This window comes from Lepidochelys kempii, chromosome 2, assembly GCF_965140285.1.
Source record: "Lepidochelys kempii isolate rLepKem1 chromosome 2, rLepKem1.hap1, whole genome shotgun sequence".
NCBI lineage: Eukaryota > Metazoa > Chordata > Testudines > Cheloniidae > Lepidochelys > Lepidochelys kempii.
The window spans coordinates 127,015,569-127,029,872 of NC_136381.1; the positions used below are offsets into that span (position 1 = coordinate 127,015,569).

Consider the following 14,304-nt stretch of genomic DNA (forward strand, 5'->3'; position numbering starts at 1 on the left):
GGGCAGGGTCCCCAGCCAGACCACATCTCCCATGATGCATCATTGCCATGGAACTCTCATAATGGAGTGCAGCTGTTAAGAAAAAAATAAAAAACCATGTAGCTGCATGGGAGTTGTAGTCCAGCCAGGGAGCCCAGCCCATGGAAGAGAACGACGCCGTGGGTCATCTGAAGGAGAACTCCCATGAGGCACCTCAGTGGCATTTGCAAATCAAACATTTTGGTTTTCAAATGAAAATTTTCAACTTTTGGTTAGATTTTTAGGGTTTTTATTTTTCATTGAAAAGTTGAAATTTTCTGTGGAAAAATTAAACAAAAATGACTTTTTTTCTCTTTTTTGATTTTGTTTCTCTATGGGGGGTTGAGGGGTGGGGAGGTGTTGGGAGAGACATTTTCAGATCAGATTTACTCCAAATGCAAAATGACTCCAGTGGAATTTTCGGACATAGATATCTTACAGAATTCATCTAATAAATATAATTAATCCCAGTTCAGGGGACCTGCAGGAGGCCCTTTTCTTCATTTACGCTCTTCTGAACAAATCCTGCATCTATAGCACAGTAAGTCCCTTGGCAGAGGAACTGATGCAGTTCCACTGTATAAGCAAAGGCAGGATTTAGGCGGTGGGACACAAGAGGTGTGTGTCTCTCTGCACTGCAAATCTTAGCTTCTCTGGAACCATTGTGCAGAGGGGGAAGGTGGGATAGTAGCAGGCAGGGGCAAAGCCAAGGTGAGCCATGTGATTGAGTAAATTGAAATCTTTGTTTCTGTGTGGATTCTCCATTAGCATCATAGTAGCAGCTAGGAACTGGCTCTGTGATTTAGAACCCAGCTAAACATTGTACCTAAATAACGGGAGCCTGCTTAATTTTTAAGATCAAGAAACATATTAACTGATTCAACAATTATTTGTGCATGAAATCATATACCTGGGAAAAAGAGGGAGAGAGAGGAGGACAGAGAAGACTTAAAGAGCCTGATACATACAAATTAATCTAATTTTAGTAACAAACTAAAATACAGTGGTTGTACAAATGATTGGCCCATTTCCTGTGCTGGCCTTTTGTGTGTGCAGTTTTCTGATTTACAAGCGCAGCTGTGGCAACCAACCGCATGTGCAAGTTAGGAATGCAGTTTTAACAACCAGGCTGCAAATATACTTTAACAAATATTGATCAAGAGATGATTACAATTCACCCAGAAACTTTTGTCCATTTCACAGGTCCTTTAAAAGTGGAATACAACCTTTCAAGAGTTTTGTTCTGGTGAAACAGGAGAGACATCGACCCCAGCAGCGTCCTTTCTAAAGCTGCAAACAATGAGGACTTGCTACTGCTTGTCATTTCTGTTCTGGACCTGTATGCTTCATGTGGTTCACATGACACCATCCCCCAAAAGGACTATCAAGTATTCACAAAAAGGAAGGATACTGGGGTTTTCACAGGATGATGGGAAAACCCTGCACCGCAGCAAACGTGGCTGGATGTGGAATCAGTTTTTCTTGCTGGAGGAGTACACAGGTCCAGATACTCAGTATGTGGGCAAGGTAAGCTTTGCATTTAAAAGACCACATAGGATTGACAAATCAGACAAGTGGTGCTTTGCACAGTTCTTCTTACTTGATTTCTTATATAAAACAGGTGGTCTTATTTTCTCATCAGCGCTAAAGCAAAGCACGCATAATGTATTATAGTTTGAGGGAGAAGGGTTAGGAACTGGGAGGCGGGATGTCGTGATGAAACGGCAACAGTTCAACCTAAACATTACTAATTCCTGGTTAGACAAACACACATTTGTGGGGGTGTTTCAATCACTGTATCATTTCAAGTCCGTGTTCAGTTGTCAAAGATAAATATTACAAGGGAGAGCTAAAAGATAGGTTCCCTCAATGACACCCAATCTTTTGTGATATTTGCAATTATGCAGAGATATATTTTCCACTAGATGCACACAAAATTCCATTTGTTAATAATGAAAATGTTATCCATGTACAGTGGTGACGTTATGATATTAAGAATGGTGGTTGAGAAAAGAAAAGATCTTCAGCCTTTTTTCCAGCAAATAAACTCTAATCTTTACTTAGATTACTTGAAAAAAAGTGAGTCCTCTTCCAGCTGTTAGCTCCAACAGCATCCCTGAATTCTAACTGAATCTTTGTGACTCCAAGTTGACCTCTTGCCTTTCCTGGTGATAATTACATCAAGGAGTTTCAGATTTGCAGCCTTTGCTGTGTCTCACCATCTGCCCTGACATTCCCTGTTTTCTGACAAGGCCTTCACAAAAACAGAAATCTCTGTCTTGGAAAATCTTTTTTAAAAAAACAAGAAATAGGAAACTGCAGCAAATTCGGACCTCAGTCACACAGGTGTGGATACAAAGTAATTTGATTGACTTCAATAGATTTATGCCAGTATAAATCTGGAATAACTGAGATCAGAGTCTGAATCTCTCTCTCTTTCTCTCTCTCTCTTTAAAAAAGAAAATGTATCTATGAAGGAAGGGACAACTTTGTTGAATCTACAGCAGATGGTATGCCCACCTCACCCAGTCGTGCATTCCTTCAATGCCCAAAATTCCCACTGACTTTCAGGAATGCACTACTGGACCAATAAAGACACACCCCATACTATGCTTTACCCTTAAGACCTGAGATCATTTAATGATCTGACAATGTACATAATTGCCATGATTCTGCTCTCAGTGTAAAACAGGAATAATTCCATTTCAGCCAGTTATGTTATCATAAAAATGGTGTGAGAGATGTAGCAGGCCCAAAGTGTGACAAACAGGAAAGTCATCTAAGGGTTTTGTTTTGTTTTTTAAAACAACTCTTAGAGCAATGTCTGTTCTGAGAAAAGCTTAAGTCTCAGTTTAGTATTCTGTCTCTGAATCTGATGGCAATTAGCAAATTGTGTTACATGTGAGGAGAGAACACTTTTATTCAGACTCATGGGGACGAGTCGGTAGCAAGAATTCCTAGCCAGCCCTTCTTTAATATGGAGAGACATAGACTGAAGGACTCTTAGAGTAATATAATAATGTTGTACTACAAAGAGAATGAAATGAATTCAGAAACTCTCATTGTAAGCACACTTGTTAGAGGATCAGATAGTTGACAAAATTAATATTTATTTTTCTCTATAGTGGATTCAATTTCTGATCAGTCCCACTGAATAATGTACAACTACATTAGTGTATTTTGCCTATGACATAACAATGTGTTATTAGGAATCGGCTGGGACTGGATTACTTGGCTGTGCTATCTGCTTGCATATGAAAGATATATTAAACATTATATTTATAGACATCTCATATAGGTGAGCATTATGCTTTTATGTCACTTAAAATTTTGACCTGACTTATACCTGTGGATCCCCATTTACTTTAAGTGCAGCACCAACTAACATCAATTTTGTGTCATTACTTCTGAACACACTTGTAACATATTCCACAGTAACTTTCAACACACTTGTTTCATGGAGTCTCAATTACTGGGATTCCTCTGGAACACATGGGTCAGGCCCGGATTCTCGTGGCACTTCTTTAAAAGTGATGAGACTGTGTTTGTTCACAAGAAGGCTTCCAAAGAGAAAATGTGCCATAAGTACTGGTGTGAAGCTCTGTTTGCATAAGGAGTCACATCAGACATGCTTCCACAGCCATCTCCTAAAAGCCATCTGTGGCTTAGGAGTTGGAAAAGGAAGGAGGGAGAGAAGCAGGAAGAACAATAAAATAAAATCAACAGTATCCATGAGAAGGTGGAAGAGTTGGTGGTAATTGCGGGGGAGGGAGGAATAACCATCCTTATCATTCCCTATCCCCAGCAGCAGCTGCAGCATTCACAGGGTAGCAGTACTTCCCAGGCTCTATCTTCAGTGTGTGTGTGTGTGTGTGTGTGTATGTGCATATGCACCCATGTGCATTGTACATTGTGTAGCCTTTTTTTTTAATGTAAAGTGAATTTTGTAATGTGGTGTTACACCACCGAGGGTTCAGCTACAGTTTCAAGCTCAACAGAGTGAAAGTCACATCTGATACTTGCTTCAGATTTAGAGTCTCTAGGATCACAAAGACCAAGGATGGTGACCACACATACATTTCACAAGTATAAGGTCTAGTCTGTTTTTACAAGTTTTATTAAAGTTACAGTTAAAGTTGTGATTACTCATGCATATAAAAATCCTATAAAGCCCTAAGAACAAGTTACAAATATAGTTATACTCACATCCATAAGGATATTCTTAAGATCTGATGGATGCGTTGTCAAGTGACCATTTGTAGAGGGATGGTTCCTGCTGGAATTTTCCATAGGAAACTCAATTTTCCTAATCTGGGCACATTCTTTTTATAATGTGGTTCTGACTATACCTCATTATCATTTACACATATATTGCACCCTGCAGTTAGGGCATGTGTTAGAAAAACATGACTGCTGGGTATCTTGTAAGAAAAAAAAATACTCTTACTGTGTTTTGTTTTGTTTTTTTTGCAATATTGCCCCTTGGTACATCTTTTCCCATAATTTTATGGCATCGGGTTATTCTTCGGTCACTTACTTATGTCAGCATTTCTTATCTGTAAGGCCTAAAATAGCTAAGCTAAAATCTTACAGGCCTCAGCCTACAGGTCTTGCATTTCAGCCTTCCTTCCTTAGATACTTTCTACACAATTATCCCTTCTAAATACTGATCAATCTTATACTTCTATAATCCTACAACTTAACTCAATTTAGCGTACAATGATTACATTGACATAATGTGAGTTAATCATAACATCACACAATAAATGAACAATAAACTAAAGTCATTGGCTGCAACTGCTACACTAAAGCAAAATATAGTCAAACCCATCTCTTCAAACAGGCACTGCAGTGAATATATGCAAGTTATGTAACAGAATCAGAAGCTGTGTTATTAATTGCCACATTACATAGAGGGCATCACATCGTATCACACAAGAATCAGGCCTAATCCTTCACTCACTGAAGTTAATGGGAATGTTGCTATTGACTCCGGTATGTAAAAGATGGATCCCATATGATGTGATATCATGTGAGAGGATTCAGGACAAGAACTCTACCAAAAACAACAGGAGCATTAGCAGCAATATGTCACTCATATAAGCATCACACAAACATATGAACCCCCCCCCTCCACCATCCTGTGACCGGTCAAGAGCATTCACTGCATCCTCTGTATTCAAAATTTCCCCATCTCAATCCTGCTTTTGCCAATCAAAATGTATTAATTATACTGATATTTCTCTACAGCACTGTGGTTTGCCAGTACCAGACAGGCACAGGAAATCTGTTGGTGGTGTCCTTCTTAGGTCTACTTCCTAGAAAATGCATGGGGCTTAATCATACATTCTTGGCTCATGCAGACCACTTTCTACTTCAGAACTATGAGAACCTCTCTTGTTTACTGTGTACACTGGTAACCAGCAAATGTAGTTATTAATGGGACACTGTTTAATATTAACACAGCAGGGGAATCCCAAGTTATTAAAGAGATCTGACAATACACTTTGTGTTTAGAACCAAGCAAGAACACAATTACTACAAGCTGTCTGTAACAATAACTATGTTAAATCTATGAGTCAATTCAATCAACGTACTTGCTCTATGTAATGTTGTTTATAGGATGCACCACAAACACAATAGTTACCCAAATTTTCCTGTCCTAGTGCTGAGGCTATTAAATAAGATAATAGTACGCTAACAGATCACGCATGCCCTACCAATTATTATTGTATTGCTTTTGTTAATAACAGTGGTGAATGGTGATATGTGGTAGAAAAAGGAGCTCAGTAAATTCAGTTAATGCACTTGGCAGATATAGGAAATATTGTTGATTAGGATACACATATGGGGTATTTAATACAGTTGGCCAAAACCAGGGCACTGTGTAAATTAACAAGCTAGGAGACACAGACCACAGTGTATCTTTCACTAGTAGGACACATATGCCACATGCCATTATTTTGTATCAATTGGCAAGAGAAAATTGAATGTAAATCTGCAGAACAGTCAATATATCTGTGATGTGTCTCTCTCCCCTTTCCCACACACTTGGTCAGAAAGGGATCCATGTATTTTTTTTTTTCAATCTGGGATCTACATATACAGCCAAAAATAACACTTGTCCATATACAAAAATGGAAAAGTTTAAAATGTCCTAAAATTCTCTAGGCTCACTACTCTCTCACTTTCTCTCCTGAGCTTCCCGTTCTTTTGCCCTTGAAAGGATCAAAGGCAGACTAAACTAACCTTGCCCTTCTCTGTATTCTTCTTCATCTCAATTATATTATGGTAGTGCCTAGAGGTTTCTGCTGATAACTGGGCCTCATTGTACTAGGCGGCATACAAACACATAGGGAGAGACAGCTTTTCTCCAAAAGAATTTACAATCTAAATAGGCAAAAGTAAGGCATGCAGAGTCAAAGAGCTACTTAAAGGCATCCAAACTGGGAATAGAAACATTACTATGTCACTTAAAGGGATCAGTCACCCAGAAGGTCTATCTAGTATCTAATACCAAAATGAATAATCACATTATTCATCTGAGTAATCCACAATCTTAAATTTGTCAAATACTTGCAAATGATGAGCAAAGCTGTCAAATTCATTTGACAATTCTCAAACACAGTAGTAATGAATTGTTCACTATGAGTTGTTCACCCAGCTATGTGTATACTTGGGATAGATTTCCTTGTTAGAATCCTAACACAAACACCTTTAGAAGAGAGGGGGTAAATCATTTTTTTGAGTTATTCTGGGGACAATAAAAATATTTAATACAAATCACACCCATTGGGTCCATAGGTCCCAAGATCTCCTTTGCCCTCTACAGGGAAGGAACACATATCCCAAAAACTCAGTTCCACTCCCCCACCCCACCATCTATATGCAAGAGTAGGGACAGAGCAGAACCCCTGACTTCTCTGCAGGGACTAGGGAAATGGCACTGCAACTATTATGAAGTCCTATATAATTTAGCAAGGATCAAACTGGTAGAATTCTATAGAATTTACTCCAAAATCTATAGAATTTAATAGAGAATCAGATCTGTTCCATAGTGGATTTTTAACCATTCTATAGAATTCCATGACACGTAAGTCTCATGGGGTAGTCAAAAAGGACCTAGAGAAAGGATCTCATTCTCTATTAAATTTGAAACAACTTGTTCATAAAGAAAGTGAAATAGCCAGGAGGAGAGAAAGGCATTATGATCCGGGAAAGACCTGAGGCCCATGCAGTTTCCTTCATAAACTGCTTTGTTTCAGTCCCATGTTCAGCCTCTTCGGAGAGTAAATCCCCACTGAAAATCTTTGGATTTCCACAAGATCGTATAACTCTCCCCTCAATAATATTTTAAAGTGGCTAATTATCTTTTATTCAGTATTTTTCTTTTCCAGTCCAAAGGAATACTGAGTCGGTGCAGGCACTTCATTAAGCCTCTGAAATCTAGCTCTAACTTGTGCAGCTTGGAAGCTGCTATGCAAAAGGTCAATCGAGAACAGTTTTCTATAATTCAGGCTCACACGTAGCCTAAGAACATATTGCTTACAAAATGAGATATTGGTTTCTATTCTTTCTTTCACTGACTCTTTCATGATCTGGGGTAGGTTCAATTTACCTGCTGCACATATTGCTGCCAAAAGCATTTCATGTGACCTTTACTCACCACCCACTGTTGCCTAAGAGAAGAAGAAGATGTCTAGATTTAGCCAAATCTCCCCAGAAAGCATTAAAACAAACCCCAAAGCATGCATCCAATACAAAAAGAAAGTACCCATAAGGATCATATTCTTTCAGAAAAGGCAAAGCTAAAGTAAATGAAACCAGGCTATGATCAGATAGTCTGTTAGTGATAATTACCTACATTTTTTAAAGACAATATGGAATTCAGGTTCCTCAGTTTTTGGGCAGCCAACTTCACACCCCTTAAATGGGCCTGATTTTCATAAAGTTATGGTGACCCAACATCTTAAATATCAAGACCCTAACAAAGGAGCTTCTAGGTGGCCAAACATTCCAGCAATGAAAACCACTCGTAGTTCTCAAAATTTTGTCTGTTATGACACACTGTAGCCAAGGCAATTGAGTCCTGAGCTGTATCCTTGTGGCTAGAGGTCACTCTGCAGTGCCTTGCTAATAACTTCTCCCTCAGCCCTGGTCTACACTACAGGGTTAGGTTGAATTTAGCCATGTTAGGTTGATTTTATAATCATAGAATATCAGGGTTGGAAAGGACCTCAGGGAGTCATCTTGTCCAACCTCCTGCTCAAAGCAGGACCAATCCCCAATTTTTGCCCCAGATCCCTAAGTGCCCCCCTCAAGGATTGAACTCACAACCCTGGATTTAGCAGGTCAATGCTCAAATCACTGAGCTATCCCTCCCCCATAATGAATGCATCTACACAAGCAACCCCGTTCCGTCGACCTAAAGGGCTCTTAAAATAGACTTCTGTACTTTTCCCCGGCAAGGGGAGTAGCGCTAAAATTGACCTTGCTGGGTCGAATTTGGGGTAGTGCAGATGCAAATCAATGTTCTTGGCCTTCGGGAGCTATCCCAGAATGCTCTGATGTGACCGCTCTGGACAGCACTTTCAACTCCGATGCACTAGCCAGGTACACCGGAAAAGCCCCAGGAACTTTTAAATTTCATTTCCTGTTTGTCAGCGTGGCGAGCTCAGCAGCACAGGTGATCATGCAGTCCCCCCAGAATCACGAAGGAGCTCCATCATGGAGTGAATGGGAGACACTAAATCTGTATGGGGAGAAGAATCCGTGCAAGCAGAACTCAAATCAAAAAGAAGAAATGCTAATATATATGCCAAAATCGCACAGGGCATGATAGACAGAGACTACAACAAGGACACATAGCAGTTCCACGTAAAAGTTAAGGAGCTCAGGCAAGCCTACCAAAAGACAAAGGAGGCAAATGGTTGCTCTGGGTCAGAGCCCCATACAGGCCGCTTCTATGATCAGCTACACAGTATTCTGGGGGGGGGGGTACTCCACCACCTGTCTGTGGACACCTGCAAAGGGGGAGTCACACCACAAGGAGGAGGATTTTGTGGATGAGGAAGAGGAGGAGGAGAATGCACAGCAGGCAAGCACTGAATCAGTTCTTCCTGGCAGCCAGGACCTTTTCATCATCCTGGAGCCAATACCCACCCAAGGTGGGATCCCCTCCACTGAAGGCAGAGAAGGCATCTCCGGTGAGTGCACATTTGTAACTACAGTACAGGGTTTAAAAGCAATAGTGTTTAATGTTTGATTTGCCCTGAAGAATTGGGATGCATTCGCGGCTAGTACAGCTACTGGAAAAGTCTGTTAACGTGTCTGGGGATGGAGCGGGAATCCTCCAGGGACATCTCCATGAAGCTCTCCTGGAGGTACTCTGGAAGCCTTTGCAGAAGGTTTCTGGGAAGGGCTGCCTTATTTCGTCCTCCACAGCAGGACACTTTACCACGCCAAGCCAGTAGCAAGTAGTCTGGACCATTGCAGCACAAAGCATGGCAATGAATGGTCCTGGGTTTTGGTCGCATTCAAGCAACATTCGGTCTTTATCTTTCTGTGTTAGCCTCAGGAGAGTGATATCATTCATGGTCACCTGGTTGAAATAGGGGAATTGTTGTAAGAGAACAGTAAAAGGACCCTGTTCATGCTGGGCTGTTTGCACTTGGCTAATAGCTACGCGGAGGGGGGAGGGGTGAAGGCATCATCCCCAGTAGCCACGCGGAGGGGTTGGGGCAGGTGTGTGCCTCACGTCCACCCAAAAAACGCAGCCCCTCCTTTTAAATGGTAAACCCAAGTGACATTGCTTGTTACGGGAAAGGAGGATGCTGCAGTTTGAAAACATTCCCACATGTTATGAAGGCATTAGAAGCCAAACCCACATACCCTTTGGCTTACCATGGCTGCCTGGAAACTGAATTCTGTTGCCCAGCCGTGTGTGATGTGTCACCGTACCGGCAGGTGTGCAATATAAAAGGCAAAATGTGACCTTGTACCTAAAGCACATGTGCTGTCTGTTGTGAATTGCTTGATTCACTGTGGAAGAGTCTCCCTTTTGTTCTCAGAAATGTATCATCTTAAAATTTTACTCTCCCTTTTTTTCCCCCTGCAGATGCAAATGTGTCTATGCTCCCCCATCACCTCCATCCCTGAGATTATCGCAGATTAGAAGGCAAAAAATCTGCACTCGCAATGACATGTTTTCCGAGCTCCCACACTGATAGGGCACAGCTGAATGCATGGAGACATTCAGTGGCAGAGTCCAGGAAAGCATTAAGTGAGCATGATGAGAAGAGGCAGGATGCAATATTGAGGCTAATGGGGGGGGCAAACCAACATGCTCAGGTGCCTGGTGGAGCTGCAGGAAAGCCAACAAGAGCACAGACCGCCGCTACATCCATTGTACAACTGCCTGCCCTCCTCACCAAGTTCTATATCCTCCTCACCCAGATGCCTAGGAACACGGTGGGAGGCTCCAGGTGCCCAGCCACCCCACTCCAGAGGATGGCCCAAGCAACAGAAGGCTGTCATTCAAACAGTTTTGATTTGTAGTGTGGCTACAATAAACAATGTGCCTTCCCTCCTCCCCCACCCCACTCTACCCCACCCAGGCTACCTTTAAGTTATCTCCCGTTTTTTTTAATTAATAAAGAAAGAATGCATGGTTTCAAAACAATAGTGTCTTTATTTCCTTTGCCAGCTGTGATCAAAGGGGGGAGGGTGGTCGGCTTACAGGGAACTAAAATCAACAAAGGGGGAGGGTTTGCATCCAGGAGAAACACACAAAACTGTCACACCGTAGCCTGGCCAGTCATGAAACTGGTTTTCAAAGCTTCTCTGATGCCCAGTGCTCCTACCTGTGCTCTTCTAATTGCCCTGGTGTCTGGCTGTTCAAAACTGGCAGCCAAGTGATTTGCCTCAACCTCCCACCCCGCCATAAACGTCTTCCCCTTACTCTCACAGATATTATGGAGCACACAGCAAGCAGTAATAACAATGGGAATACTGGTTGCGCTGAGGTCTAAACTAGTCAGCAAACAGTGCCAGCGAGCTTTTAAACGTCCAAAGGCACATTCAACCACCATTCTGCACTTGCTCAGCCGATAGTTGAACTGCTCCTTACTCCTGTTGCCGGCACCCAGTGCCCAGAAGCAAAACAACAGCAGGGGTTTGTTGCCCAGTCTGCGTCACCCAATAAACACAACGGGGTGGAGAAGCAGAAAAGTTTATTTGGAATTTTAAAGAAAGGTACAGGGAGATAAATCTTAAATCCTGCACACCAGAGCAGGTTATTATATACATTTTTATATTTTTTAATTCTACTGCATTACATATTAGCTAATTAAAGCTTTGCACAAATACTTTACCTTTTTATATGGGTTATAATAATGTTTATTTTTTGCAATTTTTAACAAGCATTTTTAGCAACTTAAACAACTAGCACATTCTGTCTGGCCTTGTAGCTGGTTCTTTTTTGTTATTTTTAATTTGGCATTAGCCAACTTTACACTATGAGGCATTATTTACAACTGCAACATTGTTTAAGAGCAAAAGAGCTTACTTAAACCAGCCAGGCCTGAGTTCTATTAAGGGGGGTTGACAAGAAGGCCTTCGGCCTTCAGCAGGGAGATTTTCTCGACCCTTATGGCCTTCCATTCTCTCGATTTAACTAGTGGCCATGCCCTGGGGTTTTCAACACTCCTGTCCAGGCTGCCTGTGTATGTCTTCATGAGCCATGGGAGCAAGGGGTAGGCTTGGTCTCCAAGGATAACTATTGGCGTTTCAACATCCCCAACAGTAATTTTCTGGTCTGGGAAGTAAGTCCCTTTTTGCAGCTACTCAAACAGCCCGGAGTTCCTAAAGATGCGAGCATCATGCACCTTTCCCAGCCATCCCATGCTGATGTCGGTGAAATGTCCCTTATGATCCACCAGAGCTTGCAGCACCATTGAGAAGTATCTCTTGTGGTTATGTACTGGTTGACTAGGTGGTCCAGTGCCAAGATAGGTACATGCGTTCCGTTTATTGCCCCACCACAGTTAGGGAAACCCATGGCAGCAAAGCCATCCACTATGACCTGCACATTTTCCAGAGTCACTACCCTTGATAGCAGAATGTCAGTGACTGCTTTGGCTATTTGAATCACAGCAGACCCCACAGTAGATTTGCCCATTCCAAATTGATTCCCAACTGACTGGTAGCAGTCAGGCATTGCAAGCTTCCACAGGGCTTTCACCTCTCTCTTCTCAACTGTCAGGGCAGCTCGCATCTTGGTATTCCTGCACTTCACGGTGCGGGAAAGCAACTCAGAGAGTTCCAGGAAAGTTTTGCAGCCACTGAGAATCATCCCATACCTGCAAGACTATGCAGTCCCACCAATCTGTGCTTGTTTGCCCGGCCCAGAATCTGCGTTCCACTGTATCAACCAGCCCCACTGCCGCCATGATGTCCCGATTTCCACATACCATGCTTTCAGGAACGTCTGTGTCATGTCCTCCTCACAATCGTCCTCGTGCTGCCGTGTCTTACCCAGGTATGCACCTACTGCAGTATAATGTGTGAGGTGTTTACAAGGGTCGCAATAGCAGTGGTGAGCTGAGTGGGCTCCCTGCTTGCCGTGCTATGGCGTCTGCATAGGTAACCCAGGAAAAAAGGCACAAAATGATTGTCTGCCATTGCTTTCGCAGAGGGAGGGGCAACTGATAACATGTACCCAAAACCACCCACGACAATGTTTTTGCCCCATTAGGCATTGGGAGCTTAACCCAGAGTTCCAATGGGCAGCAGAGACTGCCAGAACTGTGGGATAGCTTCCCACAGTGTGCCGCTCTGTAAGTCAATGCTAGCCATGATAGTGAGGACACACTCCGCCAACTTAATGCACTTAGTAGGGACATGCACGATCGACTGTATAAAATCAATTTCTAAAAATTGACTTCTATAAAATCGACCTAATTTGGTAGTGTAGACACACCCTGCCATTAGACTGCTGCAGTTGACCTGTGCCAGCTGACTCAGGCTCCTGCGGCTCAGGCTAAGAGGCAGTTTAACTGTGGCATAGACATTTGGGCTCAGGCTGCAGCTTGAGCTCTGAGACCCTCCCACCTCACAGGTTCCTAGGCCCAGGCTCCAGCCCAAGCCCAAAGATCTACACAGCAATTAAACAGCCCCTTAGCCCAAGCCCCTTAGCCTAAGTCAGCCAGCATGGGCCAGCCACAGGGTTTTAATTGCAGCATAGACATACCCTCAATGGGCTCCATACACAAACTCAGCGCAGATTTGTCTTATACGTTCACCACCCTTTCTCAGAGTTTATTCACACAAGTAAAGCTCCGAAATAAAATTCAAAGTCTCAAATCAAAATCCATCAGTTTTACCCTCTTGTCGGGGCACTCATGGGCTTTTCCTCCCTCTGGTGTCTTTAGGGAAACCCCATGACCCAGGTCTTCCTGCTGGAGACTGTTCCCTTCCAGCAGTCTCCAAGTCACCCTATTTCCAGGCCTTCTTGCATCTGGCCTTTCCTGTTTTGGCAGGCCACTCCCTGCTGGAGTCTCAAATTTCTGACCCTGACTTCTAGATCCTCTGGTATTGCAGTCATCCCTGCAGGAGCCTTTCTTACTACCTGCAATTTCCTAAATTTTCATGTTCATTTCCATTTTCCTCTTTTTTTCCCCTCTCTCCCCCATTACTGCAGCCAAATGCTGCCCTTCGCAGGGAATGTCCTGACTCCAGTAGGTTAGTCCCAGGCTCTCCAGCCCAGGGGCAAGCCATCCTGTTAAACTCGCTAACAATACATTTCTGTGATTTTTTCAAAGGAATAAAACATGTCCAGTCTTGTTAAGGACACAGCTTGTAGCAATGCTCAACCAGCTATATTGTCTCAACATGAGAGTTAAAATACCTCCATAGATGAAGGACACTGGCTTGCAAAATAAAAGACAGCTACTTAGCAGATAATGGGTGAAGGTCTTGATGATTTCTATTAGAACCCTCATAAATTATACAATTAAAGTCACCAGCTAAAATCTATTATAAGATGGGCAGTCTGATAAAAATCCACTCAGGTTTTTAAAGAAGAATACTTTCTTCTTCTTCATCATAGGGATAAATGTCACTCAAAATGTTGATCAAAACTATCCCAAACCATGAATGACCTATCCTTAACAACTTTCATGACAACAGATGAATCAGGCTTCACTTTACCAGAAATAAAATATCAACCCAACCAACACTTATACTGAATCCCTGGCTAAGAAAAAAACTCTTCTCTTCATTCAGTTA

The 14,304-nt window shown here is 42.4% G+C and overlaps 1 protein-coding gene across 1 annotated transcript in view; it reads left to right on the forward strand.

Annotated features, from left to right (window-relative positions):
- Positions 1-14,304, forward strand: part of CDH9 (cadherin 9) — a 139,519-nt gene that overhangs the window by 35,727 nt on the left and 89,488 nt on the right. The window contains exon 2 of the mRNA XM_073329465.2: positions 1,222-1,545. Within this exon, the coding sequence (XP_073185566.1) occupies positions 1,318-1,545 (228 nt within the window). The 5' untranslated portion in view covers positions 1,222-1,317. The remainder of the gene's footprint in view (positions 1-1,221; positions 1,546-14,304) is intronic.